General features: G+C 44.2%; 1 protein-coding gene across 8 annotated transcripts in view; it reads left to right on the forward strand.

Annotated features, from left to right (window-relative positions):
- AFF1 (ALF transcription elongation factor 1) overlaps positions 1 to 16,829 on the forward strand; it is a 234,480-nt gene that overhangs the window by 79,127 nt on the left and 138,524 nt on the right. For all 8 annotated transcript variants that reach the window (XM_084855558.1, XM_084855561.1, XM_084855563.1 and 5 more), the window contains 2 exons: positions 4,942 to 5,062; positions 8,115 to 9,005. In XM_084855558.1, coding sequence (XP_084711684.1) covers positions 4,942 to 5,062; positions 8,115 to 9,005 — 1,012 coding nt within the window. The remainder of the gene's footprint in view (positions 1 to 4,941; positions 5,063 to 8,114; positions 9,006 to 16,829) is intronic.

Here is a 16,829-nt window from a genome sequence, read left to right on the forward strand (position 1 = left end):
AGGATGATCAGGGGACTGGAAACAAAACCCTATGAAGAGAGAACTGGATATGTTTAGCCTTGAGAAGAGAAGACTGAGGAGAGATGATAGCGCTCTTCAAGTACTTGAAAGGTTGTCACAGAGAGGAAGGCCAGGATCTCTTCTAGATTATCCCAAAATGCAGGACACGGAATAATGGGCTCAAGTTACAGGAAGCCAGATTCCGGCTGAACATCAGGAAAAACTTCTTGACTGTTAGAGCAATACAACACTGGAACCAATTCCCTAAGGAGGTGGTGGGCTCTCCCTCACTGGAGGCATTCAAGATGAGGCTGGACAGCCATTTGTCAGGGATGCTCTGACTTGGATTCCTGCATTGCGCAGGGGGTTGGACTCAACGGTCTTATAGGCCCCTTCCAGCCCTGCTATTCTATGATTCTATTTCTATTTAGTAAACAGAAAATCTAGAAAAAAGGACGCCATTATAATTTTTTGTCCCAATACACTACAAATATTTGACCTGCAATATTTGAGGGGGGAAATTAAAGTACACATTTGTTGTTGTTTATTCGGTCAGTTGCTTCCGACTCTTCATGACTTCATGGACCAGCCCACACCAGAGCTTCCTGTTGGCTGTCGCCACCCCCAGCTCCCCCAAGTTCGAGCCCATCACCTCCAGAATATCATCCATAAAGTACACATAATGTGATTAAAATGCTAAATTCTGTAGGTATTTTTTGTGGAATGCTTGTAAAGAATAGACAGTAGCCTGTACTTTCACTACATTGTTTAAATTTAAGGGGGGAAAACAGAAGGGACTGAAAACTGTAGACATACTAATTAGTTTTAGCAACCAAAGAAGTGTACATGAAGTGCTGACAACCACTCATCTATTTCAACAGAGTTCAGCGCTCTTCCACTGATTGTTGGGGCACCTTCAGTTTCGCTGTCACTATTTGTTATTTTAATTTCACATTGAAGCATACATGAATTTCAGTGACATATATGTATTCTCTCACATACTTGATAGGGGTAATCACCGGAAAAACATGAATTACAACTTCAAAACTGCTAAGCTTGCCTAATACTGTTTTTGCAATTGGCATACATTCATTCTTACTAACAAACGGAACATTTTCTGCCGAAAAATAAAGCACGGGAAGATTTTCTGCTCCACATCATTGCCTCCTCTTCCTTGCAAGCAGATATTCCCACAGGAAAAGCCAACAAGTGGCATCATTCCCTTCCCTTTGTTTTTTTTTATGTCCTGTGCTTCTGGCAAGAGATGAAGACGGGAATGCCCAAGTGCTGCCAAGGGCGGCACAGGAGCTGCTTAGGGAAGGATGAGCACCGCCAGCGGGAGGCTTGGCAGAAGGAGGAAGGCCAGGGCACAGGAGGAGGAGATCGGCAGAGCCACGGAGGATCACTGCAGCAGAACAGAAAAGGAAATTGCTGTGGATCACAGTGGGAAGAGGTGCCGTGGGGCCTGCAAGGACAGGCTGATGCACCAGATAGAATGGTGCCCATGAGCTGACAGTTCCCCATCTATGATCTACCTGATCCTTTAGGCCAGGAGTAGACAACTTGTGGCCTTCCAGCCTGCAGCTTCCATCAGCCCTAGCCAGTGGTGAGGTATGATGCGTGTTGCAAGGCTGAATAATCTGGAGGACAAGTTGTCTATTCCTGCTTTAAGGGGAGTGCAACCTTTTCTAGAATACTACTCACGATTCATAATTAATTGTTTAAGTTAAATGGACCTATGTACTAGGTATGCATGTCTGCTTCGAAAGCAAAAGTGTTTGCTCTTTATTGATAATAGAGCTGTAGTTCTTGAGAAGTATGAAAGAGAGATGATTACACAACCACTTAGATACTCCCCTCCTTTTGCAATTTTGCCTTTGGACCTTGCTGAATCTTTTCCTCTCCCTATGAAAATCTGTAGAGAGGTAGAAGGGCTAAAACAAGAGGGCGGGGGGGGGGGATTTACAATTCACTAGTGGAACAACCTGCTTGGGGAGGCTGTAGAATCCTCTTCTTTTTGAGCTGTCTGAGAAAAGTTTGGAGTGGCATTTTGTGGAGACATTTTGGAGGTAATGTATTAGAACACTGTATTTTTCATGAGCACTAAAAAGCCATGGAATTCATTCTTATGGTGATCTCAGTGTTCATGTGCTGTTGTTTTAAGTTCCCATGACACGGAACTACCCTTCAGTGTCGGCTTCTCTAAAGCTACAATCACCTTTGACTAGGATGCTGGCATTCATCATGCACTTGGAATAACACACCTGTTTCCCAAGGCTTCCAGATCCACAAAACAGGAAGCCTTTGGATGAATCAAGTCTGCCAGAGATAGCTAAAGTAATCTCCGTTTAAATTAACACTTTGATAACCCAGCTCCTAGTTCAAAAGGTGATAAAAGGGTGTTCTCTAGTCCATCTCCTAGCTCCAAAAGGTGTGAAGAGAGTCTTCCTGCTTACCCTCCACTCCTCTGATTGGTGTTGGGTGGTCGCCCTCCCCTTTCCCACAGTCAGACATAATAAAAGTGGAATTTGTTTCTTTACTTCTTTGTCCCTCTGGTCACCCCCTGCCCCCAACTGCCTGAAGATGCTGTGTGTGTTGCAACTCCGCAGGTGACGCTTGCGTTGTGAGTATTTTACCTTAAAGAGTTCAGTGCAGGTTAGCAAGCTCTTTTACGTGGTTTATTTTCAAGTGGCCCACTCTGCTTTCCCTTTTTTGTCTCTTACACTCTAATAAAGATCTTCTTTCAGTTTGGACCTGAGGCCTGAGTGTGAGTTTCTGGCAATCCCGAGAGGCTTCTCTCCTCACGTGCCTTGCTGCTCAGGCCTGTCTACCTGTGTTTACCTACTTATGTCCAAGAGGTAAGCAGGCTGCTTTCCTGCAGTGACAGGAGGTCTCGCAGCTGGTCATTACCTCCCACCAGGCAGAAAACTAGTTCATAGCTCTGGGGTCACCCTACTAGAGATGTGAAGGCTTGGAAAAATTTGAAAAACCCCTCGTTTCCCCCCGTTTTTTTCCAACGATCATTTTTGTTTTTTTTCCCAAAAATTGGAGAAATTGAACAGCTTTGGATTATGAAATATTTTCTTGTATAATTTAAGACAAAAGTATTTCTATATTGTTACCCATCCTGCATTCCCTATAAAATGATTTCTAAAAACTATGTAGTAAGAACACTTTTATAGAAAGACTAGGGATATAATATGTCTGGAAATAATGAAGCCATGAGGGAAATAGTTTTTAAAAATTGTCTCTGTAAGATTCCCAGCATAGTTAGTTCTTTCATTCCTTATTAAAATTATTGATCTAAAGTATATTTTACTGATAGACATTTATTCTCAGCTTCCCAACATGTGAGCAGGGTCACCATTGTGCATTCTTGACAGCTTGGCATTTTCTATAGAGTCCTGTGTTTCTGATGCTGTAGCAATCATGTATGGTAGTTCTAATCTATTCAGACACTAATTACAAATTTACTAACTGAGTTTATTTTTAAAAGTTTTAAAATAAATAAATCATTATTTATTTTAAATAATAAATAAATATCATTGTTATATAATGATAAATATCATTATTTATGATTATTATTAACTATTAATAAATTATTAAATATCAATAAATATAATTAAATATCAATAAATTATTAAATATCATTATTAAATATCCATAAATATCACTATTATATAATGATAATTTTGTGAGCAAGCTTACATAAAATAACTTTAGGAACAGAAAGGCTGCTTTATGTCCCTAAAGCAGCCCTCCCCAACCTGGTGCCATCCAGATGTTTTGGATTACAGTGCCCAGCATCGCTGACCATTGGCCATTCTGCCTGAAGCTGATAGGAGCTGAAGTCCAAAATATCTGGAGGGCATCACGTTGGGGAAGGCTGTCTTAAAGCAGCAAAATGACTTTAGATCTGTAAAGAGCACTAAGAAAATAAGTATTACTTATTTTTCAATTTTTCCAAAATGTCCAATTAAAAAAACACACACTGAAAAAGAGGTTTTTTTCCATGGCCTCAATATTTCCAGAAATTTTACATCTCTGCTCCCTACCCAAAGTTAGAGGGGGAAATAGGCCTAGCCATCAGATGGAAGCATGCACAATTGGCGCACCTCGCAAGGCAGTTGTGGCATGGTGAATTGTTCCCGTTCCTATTCCTTTTCACAGCAAAGATAGGCCTTGTGAAATCTCTGAAGATAGATGTGGGGTCTGTAGGATTTGAAGGAGACATGAGGTGGGATATCATTGCCGTCCATTGCATAGCTCATTTCATTCCACCACAACCCTCCAGTGGCATGCAGACTAAGGACTATACCATGTATTACCCTTGTAAGCAACTAGTTTTTAACAGAGACTGTATTTTCAATTAAGAAAGAGGTGAAGGAAAATAAACATTGGACCCCATCTACTGGGTCACTCACCTGCAGGTTGCAAAACAGGCAGATAAAGAACATGGTGACTCGAATAAATGGACGGACACCTCAGTACTTATTTACAAGGCCACGTTAAACAATTAAATGCAGATCTTGGAAAATACTTACCTTGCCTTCTGAGGTTTGCTGGAGTATTTCCTGTGTTCAAATATATCAGTTGCTTTGCTTGTGCCTTCCCTGCCTGCTGTCGGCATATGTCTTTGCACTGATCTGGTGGTTAATAAGCCATAATTACCCATTCTCAGCATGGCTTGTTGTGATGTCCAAACCTGGTGAGGGTGGCTGGTTGAGGTGGTTAACCAACCACCCAGAACTCCTGACCTGTTCTAAGGTTGCGACCCCACTGTGTTGGGTAGTTAACCATCCTGTGCAAACCTGCTTAGTTTACTTACCCAACTTTTGCCATTCTAAAAATTTATTAGAGCTAGAAATGTGCAGGCCTGCAGCTTTCACCAGTCAGTGAAATGCTAGGAAGTAATTTTCCCCCCTCTTATTCTCCCAACAGCTTGTACAATGAAGAGAGAAATTTGCTCCGCATCCAAGCAAAAGAGAGGAGGAACCAGGAAGCTCACCAAGAGAGAGAAACGTTCCCTGCAGATATTCCCCTCTTTGGAGAACCTTACAAGGTATCTATAGCAAATCCCACTGCATTGCAGGTTGAACATACACAAAACAGGGAGTCCTTGCACTATAGCAGCCTTCATGCTGGCTGAGGATGATCGGTGTTGTAGTCCAACACATCCGGAGGGCACCAGGCTACAGGAGGCTGCACTATAGGTTGAGGCTGTACTTGTCCTGTATGCTCCACCTAGAGCAGGGGTGAGAAAGTTATAGGCCTCCAGATGTTTTGGCCTACAACCCACCAGCCCTAGCCAGGATAGCCACCTAGAACTTGGAAATGCATTTTCTGCTCTCTCTCGGGCAACAGCTGTGGCAGCCTATGTTGTCCTGACTCATTCAAGAGTACTACAGTCCCTTTATCTACATTGGCAGCGTTCCCCAGCCTGATGTGGACCAAAACATCTGGAGGACAGCTCTCATCATAACTGGCGGTTAGCCTTGCTGCCTGTATTGATGTGAATTGTAGTCCAAAACATATGGAGGGCACCTTGGGGAAGCTTTGGGGAAGGCTGCTGTACAGCTTCCTTATAGAACCAGCAAGTGTCTTTCACTTACAGAGATATTAGTTAGCAGTTAGCAATTGGTGAGCAAGAAGGAAACCTGCAAATGCCCGTAATGCCATAGCAGAGCATACAGAAGATCCCAGGTTCAAGCCCTGACTTCTCCAATATGCTGTCAGGAGTGCCCTGGCAGCCTCTTTCAGTCTGCTCCAATAGCTAACTCAAGACACAGACAAAAGGATTCTTTTCAAGGCTTTAATCCTTTTACAACTTAATGACTCTTTCAGATGCTAATCACCAGTGACTAAGCAAGGAACAGCAGAGTAGCCTATGCTGCAGGTTAGGCAGTTGATCCCCGTTTGAAGGAGAATTATGGGAAGACCCTGAACTTATGGGCTAGGGAGAGTTCCTCCCTCTTTCCCTTGGGTCCTCGGGATGCAACAGTTGCTTGCGCGCCAAACGAGTGCTACGCCTCCTTTCCGCGCCCTCCAGCTGTTGTCGCTCTCGGCATCGAGCATCCAGCAAGCCCCCCTCCCGCACTCTCTCGCTGCCAGGGTCACTAGCTATCTCAGGAATGCTGGCAGGAGGAATCTCTGCCAGCTGTTGTGCCTGTGAGAGATGAGCACTCTCCTCTCCCACGGATTGCTGTTCATCCTCAGAATCAGAACTGCTCTGGGGTTCTATCGGCTCAGTTTCCACCCTGACATATAAAATGTCTGCTGCAGCAGGGTTTAGAAAGAGATTTATTTACTTACTTACTCACTTACTTACTTACAGCATTTATATACCACTCCACATCTAAACAGATTGCAGAGCGATGAACAATAAAAGATAAAATGAGACAAAGATAAAAGAAATAAAACACCGTATTAAAGTAGTTATTTTAAAAAACAAAGTACCAGTAAAAGCCGGTCAGTACAAGTAAAAGCTGGTCAGGCAAGGGAGGCTTCCTGGAATAAAGACATTTTCAGGAGCCGCCAGAAACAACACAGTGTTGGTGCCTGCCTGATCTCCAGAGGCTGGGAATTCCATAAGAAGGGGGCCACCACACTGAAGGCTCTTCGCCAGGCGGACTCCAGTTGGGCCATAGGTCGATGTGGAACTACCAGGAGCATGCCTTCTGATGATCTCAGTGACCAGGCATGTTGATATGGGAGAAAGCGCTCTCTCAGGTATCTTGGTCCCAAATTGTTTAGGGCTTTGTACACTAGTACCAAAACCTTAAACCTGGCCCAGTAGCGAATAGGCCACCAGTGCAGTTCCCTCAGCAAAAGGAGCTGCATGCTGAAAAGGGGCAGCTCCTGACAACAGCTGAGCTGCTGCATTCTGCACTAGCTCCAGCTTCCTTAAGGGCAGCCCCACGTAGAGCACATTGAAGTATCCAGTCTTGAGGTTCCTAGACCTCTGCTTGCGACATGGCTGCTAGACAGTGGGACCAATGGTTTTGCTTGCTATAAAGTTAAGCTGCCTCTGATTTTCATTGTTCTGGTCAGCGGATACCAAACTGGTGTGATGACTGTCAAATACAAGGGCAATCCAACGGTGCCATTCTGCACACTCAGATAGCGCTAACGGAGCTCCACTGAACCTTCTGTTGCACAAGTGGTTGTCCATGCAGTTGCGCAACGGGTTGCACAAACATGCACAGCTGCTTGCGCAGCTGCACGTGCGCAAACGTAACTTTAGTTGGATTCTTCTCTTGTGCATAGCTCAGAATGTAGTTTCTGCTACTGCGATGTCATTTACGCTAATGGAATGACACAATTGGATACTGCCCCTGATTTTTAAATTGAAAACAAAACAAAACATTTTATTACAGTTATTTAACCATCTTAAACCTATATGGCTACTTGTATTTAGGCTTCTGTTCATTTATGGTACCCTTTCTGTCTGTGCATCTTTAGTTTGCTACCATGTAAACAGAAAAGTTTGCCTATGTACCTGGTTTTCTCATCTCCCTTAGTAACAAAATGTCTTCCATGAACTGAAAAAAGTGGAGCAATTTTCACTGCATTGTATTGCAGCCTTGCAGAAATGCATACTGACATATATGGTAGCCGTTAGAATTTGCAGGTTCCGGAATTACTTGAATGGAAGCCTTTGCTGATGATTGATCAGCAAGATCCATTAGTCGTGGGGTGCAGAACATATTTCAGCCCAAGAAGCTTTCAGGGGCCACATTCCAATGGTTGGTGGGACTGAAGGTAAAAAGGACGGGGCCAAGGCCAAAACCCCTAGCATATTTTCATTTAAATCTCTTACTGCCATTAACTAAGCCTTAGGAGAGGCATTTCAGCCTTTTAGAATGAGGGAAGAACTGCACAATGGGGGAAAACTGCACAAAAGCCAGGAAACCACCAAACAATTGGAGGTTGTGGGAGAGGCCTGGGGGAAGGCCAGATTTGGTCCCCAAGCCTGACCCTGCATTAGTCAGATGGGCCAGGATCTCTGGTTCTCATTCATTCCTCCACACACCCTTTCTTCGAGGGATTCTTCCATTTCAATTCTTTCATCTCTTCCATTCTTTGGTGTTCCTTCCCCCCGCCCCTTGTTTCAGATTAACAAAGCAGATGAATTGTCCAGTCGAATTCAGAAAATGTTCGGCAATTATGAAGAGATGAAGGAACTCATCGCCACCAAGGCCCATCAGGATCTCATTGGGATCCCAAATAGCGTCATGTCTCTGATCCCTCAGCACAAGCCAGATCGCCCACTCTTTCCTGAAAAGGCCAGCGGCGTCTTACCTCCCTCATTCCAGAACAATGGCCATCCCCACAAGCCCTTGGGACCCCTCACTTCGGGTACTCCCTCTGCAGGCAACTCTATGCACTACCAAAAAGCTCACTCGAGGATAGAACTGGGCTCTCAAAGCAGTGGGTCATCCAGCAACCACAAGCAAGGCCAAGAGCAGAGCTGCAAGAGTCAAGAAGCCCAGAGTAGCAGGCCGCAGCAGAAGAGCGAAAGATGCATTGAAGAAGCCATTGCGCACGAGGTGCAAGCCTCCCTTTTGGAACTCTCTCCCTTGCTGTCCACATTGTCTTCCCCCATAGCACCTCTGTCACCTCTACATTCCAGCCAACGTGTCAATTCCAGGTCTCGCAGCAACAACAAAAACCACGGGCAGAAAAGCTCCCCTTCTCGGGAGCTGACAGCTGGAACATGTGACAATGAAACCCAGGATGGCTTGAGTGCGACAGTAGCCGTCCCTGCCCACCCTTCCACTCAGACTTTCCCCTCATCCTTGTCCTCCAAACCCAGTGCAATACAGAAGAAGCCGACTGCCTACGTCAGGCCAATGGATGGTCAAGATCAGGCACCGGATGAGTCACCGGAGCTCAAGCCACTTCCCGAGGAGTACCATGAACCGTCCTACAGGAAAATAACGAATCTAAAAGCAAATGCCAAGACCAACCTGCCCAAATTGAAAATACCTGCTGAACCAATGGAGGTTGGTGAAATCTGTGCTTGTTTTGGTTTTGCTTTAGATCTGGTGCACAAAAACGGGATTTGTTATTTGTTGTTGTTGTTGTTAACGTTCTACTAAGGGCTATCTGTAATAATCACTAGAAAGATTGTTATTAATCACTGTGTAATACAATTGTCAATGCTGAACATGCTACGCAAAGCGCAGTAGCCAAAGAACCAATTGCTACTCAGTGCTAGAGATGAACGATTGCCCTCCAGTTTGTGGTGAAAGTGACTTGAGGATTTTTGAGTGTTTAAGTGATCAGGTAAAAACCACGGGTACCTATCACCTCCAGCTCAAGGACCCAGAAACTCCCCCTGGGGCAGGGGAAGGCAGCAGTGGCGGGTGCTTCAAGTCCCTGGCAAGGGCATCCTTTCCCACCAGGAACTGGGATTGCCCCCAGGGGCAGAGCACCTCCTTTGCATGCAGAAGGTCCAGAGTTCAATCCCTGGCGTCACCAGGTAGGGCTGGAAAAATATCTGCTTGAAACTCGGAAGAACTGTTGCCAGTCAGTGTTCACAATTCTTGGCTATGGTCTGATTCGGTATAAGGCAGCTTCCTGTGTCACTTCCTGAAGTGACTCTCTACACATCATTTCTGCCAGGGATTCTGGCACTTGTAGTCCCAGTTCCCAGTAGGAAAAGGTGCTCTACTGGGGATTGGGAATACCTGCTATTGCTGACTCCTCTGCCTGCAGAAAGTATTTGAGTCTTTGGGGCAGGGGGAGGTGGTGGCAGAAGGGCTTGGAGGCAGGCATAGCCTGCTTGGATTCCGTTTGCTAGAATCGGAAAAAGTCTGCTCACCTGTGCAAGCACCCTGTTGTGCAGAGTGGCCAAGAGTAGCCTTTTCCCCCTACTAAACGAATATGGGTTTGATTGTTTGTTTGGTGCGTAAGTATTCCGTTTATTTGTTTGGTATGTGGTATTGGGGTGGTTTGTTTGGGGTGCTTTTTGGGAGGGTCATGTCTCACTGAGTACCGCATTCAGGCAGTTGTCATTAATTAATCCAGGAGTGCAGAACCTTAGGCTGGAGTTCCAGTCTGGCCCTCCAGGGTTCCCCATATGGCCACACCCTCTGGTTCCACCCCTTTCCCTTTCTTGAGATTTTGCAAGATCCTCGCCCCCATTCTAAGAGGTTGAAATGCTGCTCCTAAGGCTTAGTTACTGGTAGTAATAGCTGCCAGCAACTGCCAGTAATAGCTTTAAGCTAAAATATGCTGGCATTTTCCCTCTGCCCCCTTTTGCATTCAGCCCCCACCACCACCACTGGAATCCGGCCCTTGAAATCTTCTCCAAAATGGAATTCGGCTGTTGCACTGAAAGAGGTTCTGCACCCCTGAATGAATCCAGAATATGAGTGTGGGATCCTTGTCTATGTGGCATTAGAGGAGCCAAGTTCCAAAGGATGGAAACCTGCCTGGGTAATTTTTGCTAGTGGGCCGAATAGTTTTGTTCTATTGTTTGTTTAGAATTGAACCACCCAAGGCAGCTAATGTAGCAAATTAAAAACATACCCATAAAACAATTAAGCAAACAGAGCAGTAGATAAAACGACAGAATAAAAATAAAGAACAATGAAGATCAGATGAATTCAAACAGTATTCAGGCCAAAATCCTGCCAAAATACAACTGTTTTCAATTGGTGATGAAATGCCATCAAGGAGAGGGTCAAGTCTATCTCCCAGAGCTGGGCAGGACAATTTGGAAAGCCCTTCCCTGCATTACTGCCAATATAATAAATCCTATGGGGGATTTAACTGTTCTTGGATCCTAAAACCATTGAGATTTTTCTCTCCACTGTTCTCAGAAAGCCACAAACCAAATACCACTGTTCCTCCCCAGTGATCTCCCTTGACATCACTTCTTTTGTCAAGTGATGATTGGCTCATCGAATGTTCAAGGCTTGTGTGTCACCTGCAGCTGTGAATTAATTGTTGATGACTTCTGCTCACAGCTACACTGACAAGTTAAGCCTTTCCATTTGAACAGAAGAATCCGCTGTACTATAGAGTCAATTAATCCATGGTGGATAACTATGCCATGACTCATTTTGCTCCAATACTAAATCTATACAAGCCTTTCTGCTGTTGCACATTCGGTCATCTCTAGCTTCCAGTAGTCATACAGAGGAACCTGTCCTGCAAAGTTCAGTTATAATAGATATTCCTTTGCAAAACATGGGTATGCAGTTCATCACACATGCTCTTACATGCATCTTTGTGCAGCCCTATATTTAGATCTGGAAACACACTCTAATGCATCTTGGAATTATTCAAAACTTTTATTTTAAAAAACATCTGCTGTATTGTCCAGTTTGCCATTGTGAGCTTGGAATTTTCAAACAGGTGAAGAACACACAGTTCAGAGCAAGAGAGAGATTAGTCTGCTGGCTCCCGATATCACAATACTCCTTAACTGCGTTGAAAGGATTTTCCTTATTTCTGTGCATAGGGCATTTGGAAGGTGCTTTCCTAATTGAAAGGTCTCACATTCCTGAAATAAGAGGCCCTGACCCAACAGAAGGAAATGCATATGCCTAGCATCGTGGAAATGTCTGTTCCTACCCTCTGCTTCCTGGTTTTATATTGGGTTCATTTTGTGTGCGTGTGTGTGTATGATTGCCCTCACAAATAATCCACAGCCAGCAGAGCAACCTGGTTTTGGGGCATGCCCATGGCCACCTAATGAGCCCATTGTAGAGGTGGGACTCAAACCCAGTTTTGTGTGTGTCTGCATTGGTTGTGTATGTTGAGGAGCAGCCTCGCACTTTGTGGAAAGGGAAACTTTGACAGAGGTCAGTGATGGGTGGAATGGAGGGTGGAAACCTGTTTGACTGGAGTCGACTGTGATGTATTTTTGACAGAGCAAGAGTTTGAAATAAAGACGCGCATTTATTTCATTTATTTATTTATCATTTATTTAAAAATGTATTAAGTTTTCGTGCCATATTTCCTACATCCAAAGTTGGCCCATGGCAATTTTGCAGCAAATACAGCTGTGCAGAAGCTAATCAACTTGTTTAATGCTTCCACAGGACTCCTTTTGTAATTAATTTCCTGTTGTGGTAGCTGTCTTCAAAGCCAGTGGCTGGATGTTTCGGTATGACCAGCATTTGGTAGTGAACAGGGATAGAGTGATGTTTAAATCAGAGTGATTTAGATCACCAAGGCGGGGGGGGGGGGACTTAAATTATGCTTTCCCGTTTTCTAACTCATGCACGTGCTGGCAGTACACTGCCAGCATGTTGTAATAACATTCTAGTAGCAAAGTGTACTGCCTTCGAAAACGTTTTTCTTTATTGAGTGGGTAGGGGGAAGAAGTAAGGGGTGTGTGCGTAGGCTATATGTGTTGTGTCATTCTTTTTTAAGGCCACCAATTAAAATCTTAATAATAAAAATGCTAAGCACTTTACAGCCCCATTACTGAAACATGTGTTTAACTCTCCAATCAAATTATTGGGATTTAAAATACCTGAATTCCAGCTGGGTTGTGTCCATTTGGTTGGCAGGCAAATAAAGCCTTTACTCTACCAAAGGACATAACCATTGGGTAGGGCCTGTAGCTCAGTGGTAGAACCCCTGCTTCGCATGCAGAAGGTCCAAGGTTCAATCCCCAGCTTCTCCAGGCAGGGCTGGGAAAGATTCCTGCCTGGAAACCTGGAGAGCCACATTGTAGGCCAACTAGTGCCTGCAATACTGGGCAAAATGGACCAAGAGACTGACTCAGTATCAGGCAGCTTCCTGTATTCCTGTATGATTACATGATCATACAGTACATGATTTATTTATTATTTATTATTGCATTTATACCCCGCCTTTTTTCCTCTTGCAAGGAACCCAAGGCGGCTTACATTATCCTCCCCCTCTCCATTTTATCCTCACAACAACAACCCTCTGAGGTGGGTTGGGCTGAGAGTGTGTGACTGGCCCAAAGTCACCCAGTGCGCTTCCGTGGCTGAGTGGGGACTAGAACCCGGATCTCCCGGCTCCCAGTCCAACACTCTCGCCACTACACCACACTGGTGCAGCCCACATGCCTTTTATACAACACAATTATATTTCCTCAGAGAAAAGATGTCTGTGGGGGGGAATTGTGAAATGAATGGATTTTGATTTGACTTTCTGTACATACACAAGAAAGCAAACTTAAGCAAGATGACTTACTTGAAAACATGGGGTTGTATCCAGTGTTAGTTTAACGCAAGTCCCATTCATTTCGATGGATCTATTCTAAGGAGGACTAACACTGGATACAACCTAAGGGCTACAATGTGGTATAGAGCTCGCTCACAATTCAGTGCACCTAGATGCACAGAATTTTCAGATGTAAGGCTGGCAATTGCTGGGCAAAAGTAGTGCCTTTTCCATGAGATGTAGAGTAAATGGCTTGGTTGAAGGCAAGTAATGCATTTTTAGCATACAATAATACATTTAGTACATTGTTGTTGTTGTTCAGTCGTTCAGTCGTGTCCGACTCTTCGTGACCTCATGGACCATAGCACGCCAGGCCTTCCTGTCCTGCGCTCTCTCCCGGAGCGTGCTCAAGTTCATATTTAGTACATAGCCTATACTTAAAATGCTTGACCTTATAGGAAGTCAAATATTTCCTCCCATTTTTCCCTTTACATGTAAAAGCAGGCTTTAATTCAGTGTTTGTATATTTGAGATGGGTGAGAATTTTCGTATAGTTTGATTTTGATAATTTACCAAAAATTGCAAAATTCTCCATATTCGGTGCAGGGAGGGGGGAGAACTTGAGGTTAAAACAAATTGAAAGTGGGAGAAACCAAAACTGACAGATTCACCCAGCCCTAATGATGAGTATAATGTCTAGACTGTCATTGTAGTACCTGACTGTGGCACAGAAGTAAAGGGTGTGTCCTGGCTACAAAGATAAACATGCTCTCAAGCTGCTGAGTATGTGTGTAGATATAACGCAGATAAAAGTTAAAAAGGGGAGATGTTCTTGATCTCCTATTTGCTTTCAGAGTGCTGTTGGTGATCAGATATTCTGAGATGAGGGACTTCCTTTTTTGTAGAGTGATAATCTTGAATAAAGGCATTCCTTTAAATTAAGAACATCTGGAAGCCCCAGGTATTCAAAGAACAAGAGTTTTTTTATGTTCTTTTTACCTGGCCTTTATTTTTAGTGGGCAAAGTTTGATGTAGAGATCAGTTAGAACTCCTAATGAGAAGCTGTTGTATCATGCCATGCGTTTAGCAAAATTTGCACTGACATGAAAGAAGAAAGGACAGCAAGAACCAGCAGGGAAAAACTTGAGCAATAACTTAGGAGCAGAGGACAGGCAAATGCTTCCAAGAAGGCAAGGATGTAGCAGACAATGGAGCCAGTCAGAAGTGGTGGTAATGGTATGCATGTTAATGAGCTAAGAACAATGCCCTGAAATACAACAGCATCCAGTTTTTGAGCTTCAATGAGACCAGACATTCAGCTGCACCAGTCTGCCTTTAACTTATACCGTTTCTTACAAACCAGTGTTTGTAAGACACTGGTTTTTTCTTGGGTTTTTTTTTAAAGAAAAGGATTATGGGAAACCTGTAGGGAGGTGGGGGGTGTATGTGAGATTGAGAGAGAGAGAGAGAGAGAGAGAATGAACACTTGAATCAGGATAATTGGGAGAGTTTTTAAATGGCCCCTGCCCCAAAGTCCAGGTGGTACCTGATGCTTACTTGGGCAATGCTGAGCAATATGTGATTTTTCTTTAATGACAAGGGGTGCAATCCTGCTTGATGCATGCTTAGAAAGCAGGAGGCAGAGAAGCTCCACTGTAGGGCAGTATAGACCTCCCTTCTTCTACTGTGCCAGCATGGTGCTTTGCTGCTGCTGTTCTCTAGTGAGACATTGGGGGCGGAGCATTCACACAGACGCAAGCCTTTCCTTCTCCTATACCTTACCCTGTAATATACAGCAGTCTGCTTCTCCTCAATGTGCCGGTGCGTAGGCTAGCAGAAGTAGGAATTAGCACTATAGGTTGTAGGATGATTCAGGTTAAGGGGATAAGAGAGGGAGAGCTGGAGCCCTGCACTGAGCTATCATGGGGGAGGGAAGGCTATAGGCAAGCAATTTGTATGCTTCATGAATTGTTTGTTGGATGGATAACTTTCACTATCTCTCCTGGAAGATACGAAAGAAAGGCCAGTTGTAGGGTTTATGGCCCGAGATCTGCTTGCTCTGTAATGTTGTTACATTCTGTACGTTTGTATTTGTAAACACTGCTTTGAGGGCCTCTTTCCAAAAATCCAACATATAAATTAATAATGACATAATAGACAGAAGCATATATTGGCTTCCAGTGGAGGTATTCTCAGCCTTGTTCTCAGTGGGCAACTCAGGCGGTATGTCACCCAGTGACATTTGCCCATACAAATGCCAAGCTCTTTTGGCATCCAGTGGTTTGCTTGGGCTATGTGTCTTCTGACATTATCACATCTTGCCAACTCTTCCATCCTGCCCTGTCGTTCTCGCTATACTGGCCTCTCATCTGACTCATGGAACGACATCGTACAGCATTGCACTGCTGCGGACTCAGATGTGTTGTCCAGAGTTGCTGCCCTAGTACAACATGTACAGTGCAATACTGCACTGGTGCAAGAGTGCTGGTGCTCGAACCTGACTGTTCCCATAGAAGAAGGCACTTAGCACGAAAACCAGTGCTCCCAAATATGACTTCTTCTGATCAAACCCTGCTGTTCAGATGGTATTGCTGTTCATTATGAAGCATCAGTGTGATGAACTGATTTAGAGCATCTAACTAGGACTTGGAAGACCCAGGTTCAAATCCCCATGAAAGCTCCCTCAGTGACCTTGGGCCAGCCGCTATCTCTCAGCCTAACCTCCCTCACAAGGTTACCGTGAGGAAAAACAAGGTCCGGAGAACCACATACAGCACCTTGAGCTCCTTGGAGGTAAGGCAGGATATAAGTGTATTAAATATTTAATAATGAACATTACTTCTAATAGCAAACTCAGTTGCTGAGTGGTGGCACGATTGTAGCGAGAACAGGTGTACTGAGAATACATGGTTTGCAAAAGTATCAAAAAAAATTAGTGGGAGGGGGAACCTAAGGGGTAAATCCCCCTCCCCCTGCCAATGGTCTAATGAGGGGTGGTTTTCAGTGGCCACAGAATGCTGAGTGCTGGGGGAGGGGACTGGGGGAGGGAATGGAATGGAGTATTCTGGAAGTGGCCATGGCTGACTGGCTAACACCTGAATAGGAGCAATCTGCACTGCAACATTTTTCTGCTGGTGGCAGTTGTACTTTTAAAGTTGTAATTTGCAGAGTGGTTACATTTTTCTCGAAAAAGTGTACACTTTTTTTAGGGAAGTTGCACACTTTAATAACATGTCCCATTAGTTTGTTTGTTTATTATTACATTTATATCCCAAGTTTTTTCTTTTTGCAAGGAACCTAAGGCAGTTTACACAGTCCTCTTCCTCTCCATTTTATCCTCACAACAACCCTGTGGGGTAGGTTAGGCTGAGAATCAGTGGGACTATTCACACATCACATTAACCCACACTCAACGGTTGAGTGTGGGTTGTTTTGAACCTTGGGTTGTTTGTTGAACTGTGAGTTAGTGTCTTATCTGAATGCAGCCAGGGTAGCTTGTTAACCATGCAATGTGGCTTGTTTTCTCAAACAAGCCTCCTTAAGAACCCATGGTTTGTTTTGGGTGGTTAACAAGCCACACTGCATGTTCAACAAGCCACCCTGGCTGCGTTCAGACAACACGATAACACACAGTTCAACAAACAAACCACAGTTCAAAACCACCCACACTTAAC

The sequence above is a fragment of the Heloderma suspectum genome, chromosome 5 (assembly GCF_057233095.1).
Source record: "Heloderma suspectum isolate Gila_16-S chromosome 5, 16-S_ref, whole genome shotgun sequence".
Lineage (NCBI taxonomy): Eukaryota > Metazoa > Chordata > Lepidosauria > Squamata > Helodermatidae > Heloderma > Heloderma suspectum.